Source organism: Loxodonta africana, chromosome 8, assembly GCF_030014295.1.
Source record: "Loxodonta africana isolate mLoxAfr1 chromosome 8, mLoxAfr1.hap2, whole genome shotgun sequence".
Taxonomy (NCBI): domain Eukaryota; kingdom Metazoa; phylum Chordata; class Mammalia; order Proboscidea; family Elephantidae; genus Loxodonta; species Loxodonta africana.
The window spans coordinates 83,974,639-83,989,158 of NC_087349.1; the positions used below are offsets into that span (position 1 = coordinate 83,974,639).

The 14,520-nt window shown below is 42.0% G+C and overlaps 2 protein-coding genes across 6 annotated transcripts in view; one reads left to right on the plus strand and one right to left on the minus strand.

The window, feature by feature from the left end:
* Positions 1–833: 833 nt before the first annotated feature.
* MALSU1 (mitochondrial assembly of ribosomal large subunit 1) lies at positions 834–9,537 on the plus strand. The gene is made up of 4 exons (XM_003406938.4): positions 834–1,087; positions 6,596–6,774; positions 7,887–7,968; positions 9,335–9,537. The coding sequence occupies exons 1-4, from the start codon at positions 856–858 to the stop codon at positions 9,520–9,522; spliced, it is 681 nt and encodes a 226-aa protein (XP_003406986.1). The 5' UTR covers positions 834–855; the 3' UTR covers positions 9,523–9,537.
* A 1,073-nt stretch (positions 9,538–10,610) lies between these two features.
* IGF2BP3 (insulin like growth factor 2 mRNA binding protein 3) overlaps positions 10,611–14,520 on the minus strand; it is a 130,409-nt gene continuing 126,499 nt past the window's right edge. For 3 of the 5 annotated variants that reach the window (XM_064290074.1, XM_064290072.1, XM_023544351.2), the window contains 4 exons: positions 14,048–14,122; positions 13,580–13,711; positions 12,830–12,943; positions 10,611–12,552 (listed from right to left, as the gene is read on the minus strand). In XM_064290074.1, the coding sequence (XP_064146144.1) occupies positions 12,454–12,552; positions 12,830–12,943; positions 13,580–13,711; positions 14,048–14,122 (420 nt within the window). In that variant the 3' untranslated portion in view covers positions 10,611–12,453. Of the gene's footprint in view, positions 12,553–12,829; positions 12,944–13,526; positions 13,712–14,047; positions 14,123–14,520 lie in introns of those variants that run through there. The other 2 variants (XM_064290073.1, XM_064290075.1) reach the window with 2 other exon arrangements.

Here is a 14,520-nt window from a genome sequence, read left to right on the forward strand (position 1 = left end):
TACTTGTCTCCACAAAGCCCTCTTTGAAGTTACCAGTTCAGAAACTTGGCTTCTGTTTCCAGCTTGGCCAGTAAGTTTATGCCCCCGTGCAAGTCACTTTTCCCCATCAGGTCTCTTTCAGTTCTCAAATTCTTTGATTTAATTTTGTAACAGCATCTCAGCGTTCCTTTTCTCACAGAGATGGTCCTCCTAGTGCAGTACACTGGAGGATACTTCTCCCTAAAAGGAATGTAAATGCTATTGTTGTTAGTTGCCACGGAGCCGATTTCCACACCTCCCACGTCTGGCGACCCCATGTGTGCAGAGCAGAACTGCCGGATACGGTTTTAAGGCTATGACCTTTCAAAGAGGATCCCCTGGACTGGTTTCTGAGGCGCCTCTGGGTGGGTTTGAATCGCCAACCTTCCAGCCTAATCAATAGCAGCCACTTCGGTATATTGAGTATCAAGAGTTGTTTTAGGTTCTGAGAGAAGAGTTTTCTAAAAAGTTTTTTCTGCCTTCATGCAGGTTACATTTTAGTGGATGAAGACAGACAAAAAAAAGGACATAGTGCATAACTACAAAGGGCAAAGCAAGGCCCGCAGTTAAATATTTATTTGTCCTCTGACTTCTACTAAACAAATCGACTCGACAGCAATTTTTTTTTTTTTTAAACCCGAGTCAGTCTTCCCCGTCACCATGGTCCCTACCAGGCTCCAGACTCCTCCCGGAGCCCCGTCCCCGGAAACTGGGCCCGCCCACACCCTGACGTAGAAGTTCCGCGCCTCGCGGGGCTCACCCGGCCAATCGAAATGCGCAGAAGCTGCTCGGGCGCTGTTAAGCTCCGTCCCGTTACGTCAACGCGCGGCGACGGCTATGGGTCCGGGTGCCTGTGGCGCTTGGCGTCTTGGGGCGCTTTTGTGGCGTGGGGTCCTCTCCCGCGGATTGAGACCCACGGTGGGCGCGGGGATCCGACCTCCCTCGGGCCCGCCGCTCCGCCTGGCCTACCTGGCTCCCGGTCCCGCGCGCAGCCTGCACAGCGGGACCTGGTTGGAGAAGCGGGCAGAGGGTGTTGCCGACGAGGGGCGCCGGGAGTCGAGCACAGCAGGTGGGGGTGTGGGTCCTTCCAATGGGCGGCAAGGAGTCAGGCCCCCGCCGAGGAAACTCTGGGTTCCCCTTTGTATGTGTTCCTCTTGGAGTCACGAAACTCCTGGTTGTTGGCACCAACATTCCTATTTCAGTGAGGAAGCTGCGAGGCCAAGAAATGACCTCTCCAAAGCGTCACGCGTCCAGACGGCCTCACCGTCCTAACCCCCCTTCACACTCTTCCTAGAGTCCCGGAGAATGGACTTGTCGGGAGTGTAGGGGCTTGAGGATTCTGAGAAAGAGCCAGGGGTTAGGAGTTATGGAGCGTGAAGAAGCGCTAATAGGAGTTGGGGCCAATTTAAGATCCTCTAATCATTTTTTTTTTTTAATCATTGCTCTTAAATTGGTCCTTTCTCCTCTAATCATTGCTTTGGGGCCGTGATGGCGCAGTGGTTAAGAGCTTGGCTGCTAACCAAAAAGGTCGGCAGTTCGAATCCTTCAGCCGCTCCTTGAAAACCCTGTGGGGCAGTTCTGCTCTGTCCTGCAGGGTCGCTATGAGTCAGAATCGACTCCACGGCAATGAGAAATCCCTGGGTGGTGCAAATGGTTAAGCACTCAAGTACTAGCCAAAAGGTTGGCGTTTTGAACCTACCCAGAGGCACCCCGGAAAACAGGACTGTCGATCTGCTTCCGAAAAGTTGTAAACGCTATGAAATTCTGCTCTGCACACATGGGGTCGTTGTGAGTTGGAATCGATTCCACAGCGACTGGTAATCATTGTTTTGGTAATCGTTGTAAAAGTTGTTAGAAACTTGAGAAATGGTAAATCGATCCCATCTGTGAAAGGATGGAGTCTGGAAGGAAAGATCTTAGTGAACTAAGCCACTAGGTCCTTAGAAGCCAACTTTAGGAATACACATTTACAGGCTAATTCTCCAAGCTTAAGAACAGAATGTTCAGATCTCTACCGAAAAAAAAATTTTTTTAGATTATTGGAAGTAAGGTATTGGGTAACCCAAATGGCTCTTTTTTTTTATTGTGGTGAAAATATAAACAAAACTTTCACCAATTTTCAGATGTACAGTTCAGTGACGTTGATTACATTTTTCATGTTATGCAACGTTTATCACTATCCTCTTCCAAATTGTTCCACCACCATTAACATAAACTCTTTGCCCCCTAAGCAAAAACTTCTCATTTTCCCCTTCTTTCCACAAGTAATCTTCTATATATTTGTTTATTTCATATAAGTGAGATCATACAGTACTTGTCCTTTTACGACTGACTTATTTTGCTCAGCATTGTTTCCTAAGTTCATCCATGTTGTGGCATGCATCAGGACTTCACTTCTCTCTATGGCTGAGTAATACTTCATTGTATGTATATACCACATTTTAACCATTCATGTGTTGGAGATTTCTGTTGCTTCCACCTTTTGGCTGTCATCAGTAGTTCTGCAGTGAACATTGGTATACGGGTTTCTGCTTGCATTCTCGCTTTCACATCTTCTAGGTACTTCCTAGGACTGGGATTGCTGGTTCATATGGTAGTTCTGGAAACCCAGGTGGCGTAGTGGTTAAGTGCTATGGCTGCTAACCAAGAGGTGGCAGTTCGAATCCGCCGGGTGCTCCAAACTCTATGGGCAGTTCTACTCTGTCCTATAGGGTTGCTATGAGTTGTACTCAACTCGACGGCAGTGGGTTTTTATGCTAGTTCTAAGTTCAACTTTTTTTTTTTTTTTTAATATTTTATTGTGCTTTAGGTGAAGGATCCTGGTGGCGTAGTGGTTCAGTGCTACAGCTGCTAACCAAAGGGTTGGCAGTTCGAATCCGCCAGGCACTCCTTGGAAACTCTATGGGGCAGTTCTACTCTGTCCTGTAGGGTTGCTGTGAGTTGGAATCGACTCGATGGCACTGGATTTGTTTTTTTTTTTTTTTTACAGAGCAGTTTCCCATTCAACAGTTTGTACACAGACTATTCCAAGACACTGGTTGCAATCCCCTCGATGTGTCAGCACTCTCCCCATTTCCATCCTGGGTTCCCTATTACCTTTAGTCCAGTTTTCCTACCCTTCCTGCCTTCTTGTCTTTGCTTTCAGCAGATTTTGCTCTTTTGGTCTCATGATTAACTGTTCTAAGGAGCTCATTCCTCTTGGGTGTTATCGTTTATTTTGTAGGCCTGTTGTTTGACTGAAAGGTGATCTCCAGGAATGGCTTTAGTTCCAGATGAGAAGGATGTCTTAGGGCCGTAGTCTTGGGGGCTCCTCCAGTCTCTGTCAGACAAGTCAGTCTGGTCTTTTGTGTGAATTTGATTTTTTTGTTCTACATTTTTTTCTCCCACTCTGTCCAGGACCCTCAGCTGTGATCCTCGGTAGTGGTAGCCGGGCACCATCTAGTTCCTCTGTTCTCTGGGTCATGTAGGCTGTAGTTCATGTGGTCCGTTAGTCCTTTAGACTAATTACTCCCTTGAGTCTTCGGTTTTCTCCTTTGCTCTGGCCGGGATGAGACCAGCAGTTGTATCTTAGGTGGCCGCTCGCAAGCTTTTAAAACCCCACATGCTACTCACTAAAGTAGGTTGTAGAAACCGCCTTTATGAGCTATGTTATGCCAGTAGGCCTAGATGTCGCCCAAGCTTTCAAGCCTAGTAACTTCGCCATGCAAGTTGTTTGGCTATGTCTAGGAAGTTTCCATGACTGTGCTCCTTGTGTGTCCTATCGTCTACAGATGTGTGTATAGTAGTATCTGCAGTCCAACCTGTATCTGCAGGTGAGTGTGCTCCCTTGCACGCTCCCACTTTTTAGCTTACTTCTCTACCTGTGTATCCATTAGTAGATTATTATTTGTTAATACTGTTGGTGTAGGGCTATGTTATGGTAATTACCATGATTGCCCTTTATTCTTGAGTTCCTCTCAGTGCCTTCCTTGCCTTGGTCCTGTTGTGTAAGTTCAGTTTTTTGAGGAACTGCCAAAATGTTTTCCTCAGGGGCTGTACCATTTTACATTCCCACTAGCAATGGAGGAAGGTTCCAGTTTCTCCATGTCACCAAGACCTGTTACTGTCCTTTTTTTTTAATGATTGCCATATTCTAATGGGGGGGGGTGAGGTGGTATCTCATTGTTTTGATTTGCCATCTCCCTAATGGCTAATGGGAGCCCCTGGTGGTGCAGTGTGTAAGAGCTTGGTTGCTAACCAAAAGTTCAGTAGTTTTAATCCACCAGCTGCTCCTTGGAAATCCTATGGAGCAGTTCTCCTATTCTGTAGGGCTGCTATGAGTCCATTTGGTTTGGTTTGTTTAATGGCTAATGAGGACCCCTGGTGGCACAGTGGTTAAAGTGCTCAGCTGCAACCAAAAGGTCATAGGTTCGAACCCACCAGCCGCTCTGTGCGAGGAAGATGTGGTAGTCTGCTTCTGTAAAGATTTACAGCCACAGAGACCCTATGGGGCAGTTCTACTCTGTTATACTAGGGTTGCTATGAGTTGGAATTGACTCAACGGCAGTGGGTTTGGTTTTTGGAAATGGCTAAAGACAGAGTCCTGGTGGTGCAATGATTAAACACTTGGCTGCTAACCAAAAAGTTAGTGGTTCAAACCCACCAGCCACTCCTTGGGAGAAAAGACCTGGCAATCTGCTCCTGTAAAGATTACAGCCTAGGAAACCTTGTGGGGCAGTTCTACCCCCTCTTGTAGGGTCAATATGAATTGGAATCAACTCGTCAGCACACAGCAACAATGGCTAAAGATGCTGAGCATCTTTTCAAGTACTTGTTGGCCATTTGAATATCCTCTTTGTCCATTCAAGGCTTCCGTTAATTTTTTGATTGGGTTATCTTTTTATTAAGTTGAAGTTTATTTTATTTTAGTACATTTTGGATATTAGACCTTTACCAGACCCAAAAATTTTCTCCCAATCTGTAGGTTTTTCTCTTCACTTTCTTGGCAGTGTTCTTTGATGAACAAAAGTATTTAGTTTTTGCAAGGTCTCATTTATTTACTTTGGTTTTTGCTTATACTTTTGTTGTATCTGATAAACTATTAAAAACAAGGTTCCATAGCCTCACCCCTACATGTTCTTCTAAGATTTTTATGGCTTTAGTTTTCGCATTTAAGTTCTTGATCTATTTTGAGTTGGTTTTTGTGTATGGTGTGAGGCATGAGTCACTCTTCTGCATGTGAAAGACCAATTTTCCTAGCACCACTTGTTGAAGAGACTCTTCCTTACCCATTGAATGGACTTAGCACCTTTGTCAAAAATCAGTTGACTGCAGATGTATGGATTTATTTCTGGACTCTCGATTCTATTCTGTTGGCCTGTATGTCTGTTGGAAACCCTGGTGGTGTAGTGGTTAAGAGCTACAGCTGCTAACCAAGAGGTCAATAGTTTGAATCCATCAGGCACTCCTTGGAAGTCCTATGGGGCAGTTCTACTGTCCTAAAGGGTCACTATGAGTCTGAATTGACTCAATGGCAGTAGGTTTAGGTTTTTTAAAAAATATGTTATTATACCAGTATCAGGCTGTTTTAATTACTGTGGCTTAATATAGGGTTGCTATGAGTCGGAATCGAGTTGACAGCAACGGGTTTTTTCGTTTTTAATATAGTATGTTTTGAAATCAGGACATGTGAGATTTCCTACTTTATTCTTCAAGTTTTATTTTTTTTCCTATTTGGGGTCCACTGCCCTACCATATAAATTTGAGACAACTGGCTTTTTAGGAAAAAGTTAAGGATTAAAAATGAGAATTGCTATTAAAATTTCAGCTCACATTGACTAGCTGGGTGATGTTGGGCCACACATTAATTCTGCAGTGTCTCAAGTTTCCTCATCTATTTAAGTGAAGGGAGTGGACCAGATACTACTTAGGAGCCCTTCCAGCTCACAGTTCTAGTTCTGTGACCCTCTAGATCTGGGATTCAATTTAACATGCCTCAGAGTATCACCCCCTCTCCAACTTGCACTATTTTTTTTCTCTGTGTAGCATTTCTGTTTGTGGCTTATTGCTCATTTCTTAGAGTACTAGGGAATAAAAAGTCATCTGTTGCTGACATGTCGCTCTCTATTACATTGTGATAATAGCAATATATGTACGGTGGGCCTGGGTAACCTGAGCACCCTGATCATAAAACTTGAACATGCTATATGCAAAACACTGTTCAGGTTCAGCTTCCAGGAGTCCTGGGCCCTACAGTCTTTCAGAACATTTTAGATCTAAACACCTTCATGGAGAAGCCATTTCACCTGCAGCTCTGAGTATATACTAACTACCAGTTGCCGTCGAGTTGATTCCGACTCATGGTGGTCCCAATGTGTGTCAGAGTAGAACTGTGGTACATAGGGTTTTTAGTAACTGATTTTTTTCATAAGTAGATTGTCAGGCCTTTCTTCCAGTTTGCCTTTGCATGGGCTCCAATCTCCAACCTTTTGGTTAGCAGCTGAGCGAGTTAACTGTTTGCACCACCAGGCACTCCTGAGTACATATAGTGTCTGCCTTTTACTTGGCCATCTGACAAGCAAATCTTTGTGCATTTCAGATCATACTGGTCCCAAGTTTGACATCGAGACGCTGGTTTCACTTCTGAGGCAAGAAAATGCAAGAGATATTTGTGTAATCAGGGTTCCTCCTGACATGAGATATACAGATTACTTTGTGATTGGAAGTGGAACGTCCACCCGACACTTACATGCTATGGCCTACTACATTGTGAAGATGGTAGGATGCTCTCTTTTCTCTTTTGGACCATTCGCTGAGTGGGATAGCGTCAGTGTGTCTGGCTGAGGAGCAACACTTAGAAAGTAAACCTGTCATATGAGGTTGTAAAAGAAGCCCGTATTTTCAAAGCTTTTATGAGGGTGGTTTATGTTCTTTGATAGAAATACCCTGATTCAGTACAGTTAGATATTTGTCCCATCCCTTTTACTAATTGTTGCCTCTTGAGACCACAAGGGAAGGAAAAAAAAAAAGTAACTTGAGGCAAGCTAGAAGACAGTAGACCCAGAGAGCTTTCTAGAGCTGCATGGTCCAAGTGGTATCAAGTAGCTACATGGGGCTATTTAAAAATAAGTTAAAAATTCTGTTCCCTCAGTTATACTAGCCACATTTCAGTTGCTCAGGAATCACACGGGCTAACGGCTACCATGTTGGACAACACAGCTATGAAACATGTCCATCATTGCAAAAAAGTTCTATTGGACAGTGGTAGTCTAGAGTTTAATTCCAATGTTTGAGCAGGTCCAGTGTTCCCAAGCACTATGTTGAGTTCACAGGGAAGGCAGTTCATTTTCCAACTGGACTGAATACAAATCAGAATGAGGAAGAAACTGTGTGTTGGAAGCCACCAGTTGATTCTGATACTATTCCTCAGAGGAACATACCTCTCTCTGCTGAAATTCAGTCATAGAAAGGACAGTCAGCACCAAAAGAATAGCTGGGATTGCCTAGGGATGGGTAAAATAAGAAAGGGACTGGGGCCAGAGTCTTGGTACAACATGACAGAGCAGGGGAAGATTCCAAAAAAGGGTAGTGAGAGGGACTGGAAGAGAGCCAGGAGAGCATGGAATAAGATGAAGACTTAGTAGTGATCGCTGGACTTGGGATATGAAAGGAATGGGAGATTTTTCACAGAAGTTTCTATGGAAAAGAAAGGACAAGGGCATGAAAATTTTATAAAATTTTAGATACAAAGAGAAATGCAGGGTCAAGCTACAGCTATGAGGAATGACTAAACTAGTTCCCAAATTAAGACCAAGAAAATACCATCAGACCCTGAGTAAGAGCAGAGACCCACCTCTACCTCCTTTAATATATGACCTGGCTTTTTTCAGTACAAATACCTGAAGTGTAAAAGTGACCCTCACGTTAAGATAGAAGGGAAGGACACTGATGACTGGCTGTGTGTGGACTTTGGTGAGTTATTTTGGCCATTTTATAGATAAATAGTTGATATTGCACTAATGTTTAATTGATTTTAGTGTAAGGCATAAGATCAAATTGCTGAGTGCTTTTTCGTAGAAAATTTTTGGAACTTAACCAAAATTTTATTTAATTGTAATGCAGGTGGTCTTATTCAGTCATGAAATCTTCATCTGGCCAAAGTACACTAGGTAATGCACTCTTGGAGAAAGAGCTATGTACTATATGGTTTATATAGGTATAGATGTAAAACTAACCACACAGGTTTGGAAGATGGTGGATAGCAGGATGGATAACACAGTAGAAGCAGGAGAGGAAGGCTGGAAGGCAGGGGGGTGACCTGGGCTTTAAATAACAGATGATGGTGAAGGGTATTCAAGACATGGAAAATGACAAAAGCGGAGACCTGGAACTTTGAAAAGGAAAAACAAGTTTCAGTATTAATATATGGATCGTTTCAACATCTCCCTACAAAATTATTATAAAAGGAGAAATAATTACACGTAAAGACCTGTGAGAAGTCTGAGATTTTACCCTACTTATAAACTAACAAGTTGCCAGTCTCATGGAAAGACAACAGGTTACTCGCAGCAATAGCAGCAGCTAGTATGAGCATTTTTATGCCAGTTCCTCAAGTCCATAGGGCAACACAGAGGGCCAGATGATACGTGAACACAGCGGGTAGTGTTACTAGAGAGGAACCCTGAGCTTAGGGAACCCAGGTCTTTTATAGTAGGCAATAAGTGTGCCTCCCTGTTGCTCTGGTGGCATTCCAAGGCTGTAAAGCTAGCGTTTCTCAGTCTTGGCACTATTGACATTTTAGACCAGATAATTTGGGGGGGGGGGGCACTATTCTGTGCACTACAGGATGTTTAGCAGTGTCCCTGCCACCCCATCCCTAGTTGTGACAATTAAAAATGTCTCTAGACTTTTGGTCTGGAGGGAGGCACTATTTCTGTCTAAGATTATTCATTATACAATACAAACATCCTTGAAAAGGTAGTCCAGAACAAAGGGCAGACAGTGTTTTGCTCACATGATGTATAGAAATGTGAGACCCATGGAGTTGTCTTCCAAGAGAAACTTGACAAGACACTGCCTTTAATCACTTGGATAAAATTAACGCTACCCGTAATGCTACATACTAACACCATGTACTTGTATGATGCACTGAGAAAACCACAGCATCACTTACGTGTTTTTGCTGTGGTGAGGCATTGCTAGTTCCCAGGTGATGCTAATTTAGGGACCACTGTTTAAGAACGACTGCTCTAGTTCCTAGAGGCGTACTAGCTACAGAAGGTTGTGAGATCACAAGAATAAAGTCTTTTTCATTGTAACTCTTATCTGTCCCTGATAGGCAACATGGTGATTCATTTGATGCTTCCAGAAACCAGAGAAACCTATGAATTAGAGAAATTATGGACCCTGCGTTCTTATGATGACCAGTTAGCTCAGATGGCACCTGAGACATTACCTGAAGACTTCATTCTTGGAATAGAAGACAACATATCATCCCTGACTCCAGTGGAGTTCAAGTGTGAATAAAATTATATGAACTGCTTTAGTCATTTCAGATTTGGATTCAGTTCTCTGAAAATATAGTTCCGGAGCCCCATCTACTTGGTTAGGTTGTTGTTAAAACAAGCCTTGCCTACCTCATGGGCACTCATGTTGACTGATACCTACAAATTGTGCCCGTCTCTATTCCTGGGGATTACAACAGGATTTCCGGGAGTTAGCACTGGCCCCTTTGCTCCTCTTAAGCTCTGCTCAGGTTTTATTTAATTTTGCTTTAATGCAAATATTCTGTAGAGTGAATGGCCAAATTAAAAACAAAAACCTACCATCACACCTGTCCAGTTTACCTTTTCTTTGAGGTGATTGAGGGCAGCAGTAAATACTAAGATGTTCTTTTTGGATATGGCTTCTAAACTCTTCGAGAGCACTCCAAATGACAGAAGAAAGCAAAAATTTAGACAAAGTTTCAAATCTCATGGATCCGCAAAGTCATGCAGATCTGCCATGCCACTGAAAGTTAAGTATGTTTTGGGAGGGTACAGGAGGTCGTTAGCTTAGTATAAAAATAAAAAATGTTGGGAAAACTTTAACATCTGTAACTCTTAGTTCACACACAGCAGTATTATCAAGGCTCACATTAAGTTCCACGGAACGGAGAAATAAACATTTTACCAGTAGACATTGGCACTTGAGGTTGACATAGTATTACTAAAAATCTGTTTAAGTTCTTAGTTTGACTAAATTCAAAACATTCATATTCAATTTGAAAAACCAAAAATATATTACACACCAGGCTCCATCTAATGATGAAAAACTTTATTCTGCATAAAGGTATCTGGAAAATGAAGCTGCACTGGGGGCACATTATAGATGAGGAATGATCATACATGGTGAGTACAAAACTCAATTACAGATTTATTTCCTAGCTATTACCAGATACTCCAAATTACCAATGCTTAATTGAAAGTAAAACATGATTTGCCACACTAAAAGGCTAGAAGTGAAACATGACAGAATTTAAACCAGCAGATATAAATGCAGCACCTATCTGTATTAAGAAAAATCACATACTGGAGAAAATAAAATATTGAGGAAGAACTCTGGCATTAAACACATCTCACCTGAAATCCAGTCCATGGTTTTGTTTTTTTTTTTTGCAATTTTAATTCATTATATGAAAACAAATCATGAATGCTATATGAATTCAGTGACAAAAAAGGGCACTTTTTGGCTAAAACTACAAAATAAATTGCTTTTCTGAAAACATTTCAAGCCATTTTCAAAATGCCTAATTGGTATACTGATCTTCAAAAAAACTTACCTAGTCCATGTAGAAATTTATCTTGAGATACAAATGAGGCAAAATGATTTTTTAAAGGGTATTGTATATGCCCTTCAGATCAGTGTAACATGACTGTGATCATCTTATGAACAAAAAGCAACACAAAAACAACTCAGAGAGCAGCATGGCCTTGGAGACCACCCACACCCACACAATTGTCCCTACCGGGCTTTGCCATCAAATTAAGGATTAGGCAAACAAGTTCATTATCAAAGGGCAAATACCTTATCACAGTCATTCAAATTATATTCCAAAAGTTGTTTTCTTGTATTCCCTACTTTCTGACTTATCTTCAGACAGCTGGTTGTATAGTGTACAAGAAATCCCGCCGCATATGTAGTATCTTAGGTGGCTTATTCTTCTTATTTTTTTAAATTTATCATCATTTAAAAAAACCTTCAAAATAGCTTAGTGAGGCCCACAGACAGTGCCTGGCACACGTAGATGTCGCGCCTTCTCAGACCGCCCCAGTGGTCTTCACAAAGCATTTATTTTGGGGCCTGCTCAAAGTATAGACCAGTTAGGCTGAAGTCTATTGGCAAACTAAGCATCCTAGAAGACAAGCTGAAGCTTCCTGTTTGCCAATCAGTTTCAAGTCCACAGGGGCTGCATTTCCATTGGTGCACTTTCCTTAGGTAGTGATAGTCAAAAGCACAAAGCATTTATGCATTCAGTCACGTAGCCAAACAAAAAACCCAAGTCTCCCAAAGCCATTTAAACTAGCCGTTCCCAAACCTCCTGCCACCACTTTGTTAGTATCATCAAAAACTTTCCCTACCATATAACAAAAAAATAAATGGTATCGCTGCTCTCCAAACATAGGCACTGCTCCGAATCTTTGAATGCTTATTGGATTTTCCAACTAATAACTGTCAAAAGCCTCAAAAAAATCTTATTTTTCCAACTTTACTGTCACCAGCCAGAAGTAAAATTCTTTCCTCAGTTATTTGCCTGTTAGCCGGTAGCTGATTAAATTCATTTTTTAAAAAAGGTTGGACTTTTTATAAAGTATATAAAATTTTCAGGAAAAAAAATTTTTTTTTTTGCTTTTCATTGCATTACTGAATACCTGAGGTAGTTGAGTAAAAATGCACGTTTAATCCCCCTGCCAACACGATTCAGCACTTCCCTTAGGTTATTCATGTTAGTGTTAGATAAAACAAGTTTTTCTATGCTAGTGGCTTAACATTTAAGTTCCTGTGATAATTCTATTTGGATCCAACTTTAACAATTGGATTTAGGAACAATTTGTTTTTCTTTGATGAATTTAGTAAACGCATCATTAAACCAATCTCTGGCATGACTGGGGGAATGTTACCTCCTGGGGGAACATGTGTTACCTGTGAGAATACGACAGAAGGGAAGTGCAGAGCTCCTCTCTCCCCCTCCCCCACTAAGTTCTTTTTAAAGCTGGGTGTCATACATTTTAGAGAGCATAAAGTATACATTCTCACAGAGACAGGAGTTCAAAAGTTGCCTGGTCCTCAAAGAAACGACTGGCTAGGTAAAAACTTGTGCATGTGATTCTGGACAGGGGTTCAGCGCCCATCTGTTGGTTAAGCAATCTGTCTTTGGTTTGGCATCTCTGCCTCTGTGGTGGGCTGTTTCCTGAGCCTTTATTTTCGTCTTGACTGAGGTGGTCCACTTTGCAGAGCCTTCTGCTGTTGGTGTTGTTTTACCTGAGTCAGAATTTCCTGAATTTTTCTCTGGGCAACCTGCAAAAGGACAGAGCTTTGAAAAATTCTACCTGATCAAAAACTACTCTCCCATTTTAACAACTCTGAATAGAAACTCACTTGAGGACTAAGGATACAGACTCATCAGAGTTTGCGAGTCTCTGAAATCATCTGCTAAAAAGGGGACTACAAGTGCTAAGCATCAACAATCTTAAATAATTATATTGGGTGGGATGGGGGTGTCGGTACCCAGGGTAGAACTGTCTCCATTTGAGAAGCATAAAACTTGGTTATCACAGTAAAAGAGCCCACTTGCCTGGCAAGCATAGAAGTGGCCAGTTATTTTGACAACGACTTGGTCATTCTCATCGGGCGTCTGGTCACGAGGGACAACAACTTCTGCGCTTGACAAATTCTGGAGCTCATTCACCTGGAAAAGATAAACACAAATCATGTTAAGTGGAGTTTTTTAAAGCTATTTCCTAAGCACTTACTCTGTGCCAGGCTATGGCTTTACAAATGTCACGTAATCTGTTAATCCTACAAGCTTGTTAGGACTGTCCCCACTTCAAGATGATTAAAACCAAGGTTCATCTAGAGAAAGTGACTTGCCCAAAGTTATACAATGAGTGAATGACAGAACCAGATTTACGCCCAGAAATTTTAAGTAGCTTTGAAAACGACTGACTTAAAAGTTGTATGAGTTTGCAACTGGAAACAGTTTGCTTTGTTCAGTTACAGAGGTACAAGTATAGATGAAATTTTCTAATTTTCATCTCATGTTATGTGTTTGTACAGTAGAAATAAAAGCTGATGTTACATCAACAGACCGTTTAATGCCCCTCACAAACATGGGACAGCCCTCTCACACAAGTGGTCTCAGAGACACATTATTTTAGCAGTAGCTGACACCAACACTTAGGAGGAACAAAAGGCAATCTTCCAAACCTTGGCCAAGATGGTCCTGACTTATGAAATTAGCCAAAATTCAGGGACTTGGAACTCCTAAGTACCTTTCAGTGCTTTCCCTTTCATACCACTGCACAGGATTTGCTGAAGTACTTGCCGTTTTGCCTCCTTTTCCAATAACTCTGCCAGCAGCAAAGGATGGCACTCTGATATGAGCTTCGAGTTTCACTTCTTCTTTAGGACTAACAAAGTTTTCTTCTTTAATTTTTCCGTAAATTCTTCCCTGAGCCTACAGATAAGAACATATCCTGTGAGTGTCATTCCTATCAGAAGCACAAAAGTCTTAACAGTCTCACCTCACGTACGATAATGGGCCACTGGGCACATTTCACCTCTGGGAAGACAGGTAAATTGAACAAATCCTATAAGCAACCGTTAAGGAACTCTCAAAATTAAAGGCTTTTGGTTTGTTCTGAAAAATAATTTTGGCTGTTTCTACTCTGCTCTTAGTTACATAAATTTCCATTGAGATTCTTTCTACTGGTATATTAGGCACATTTAAGGGAGAAGTCCAGCCACTGAGCTCTTGCACATAAGTTACTCTCCAAATCTATCCATTTGTTACCTTGAACTGAGCCTCTGGAGGCCCAGTGATAATCACCATCCTCACTTTTGCATCTGGTGCTTCAGCTGGCGCGATCTGTAACAGACCCATCAACAATGGGTTATGAAACTTTCAGGTGCCACTGACAGAAACCAAATGCAAATAAGCTTCACATTTGCACAGGAATGACTAAACAGAAAAAGCCCAGAAGAAAGTTATGGGCAGTGATTAAGGTAGATTAGTCAATTATGGTTCCTGCCACATACTATATATTTAATATTAGACAAAACTCCACATGCAATCTCTCAGTTAATCCTTACCACATCCTGATGAGGTATTACCCTCCACTTTAAAGATGGGGAAACTGAAGGCCAGAGAAGTTGAGTCACCTGGCCTGTGATCACACAGCTAATAGAGCTGGAGGGGGAGCTGAGTCTGTGTCCCTGGCCCATGCTGCTAATCCCTACACCAGTGGTGCTTAGTGTGCTCCTCGG

What these genes read in the sequence shown, in the direction of transcription:
- MALSU1 (XM_003406938.4), top strand. Translation starts at nt 856, where the DNA reads ATGGGTCCGGGTGCCTGTGGCGCTTGGCGTCTTGGGGCGCTTTTGTGG. An exon ending in CCGGGAGTCGAGCACAGCAG is followed by an intron (nt 1,088 to 6,595) that starts GTGGGGGTGTGG and finishes TGTGCATTTCAG; the next exon opens with ATCATACTGGTCCCAAGTTT. An exon ending in CCTACTACATTGTGAAGATG is followed by an intron (nt 6,775 to 7,886) that starts GTAGGATGCTCT and finishes GGCTTTTTTCAG; the next exon opens with TACAAATACCTGAAGTGTAA.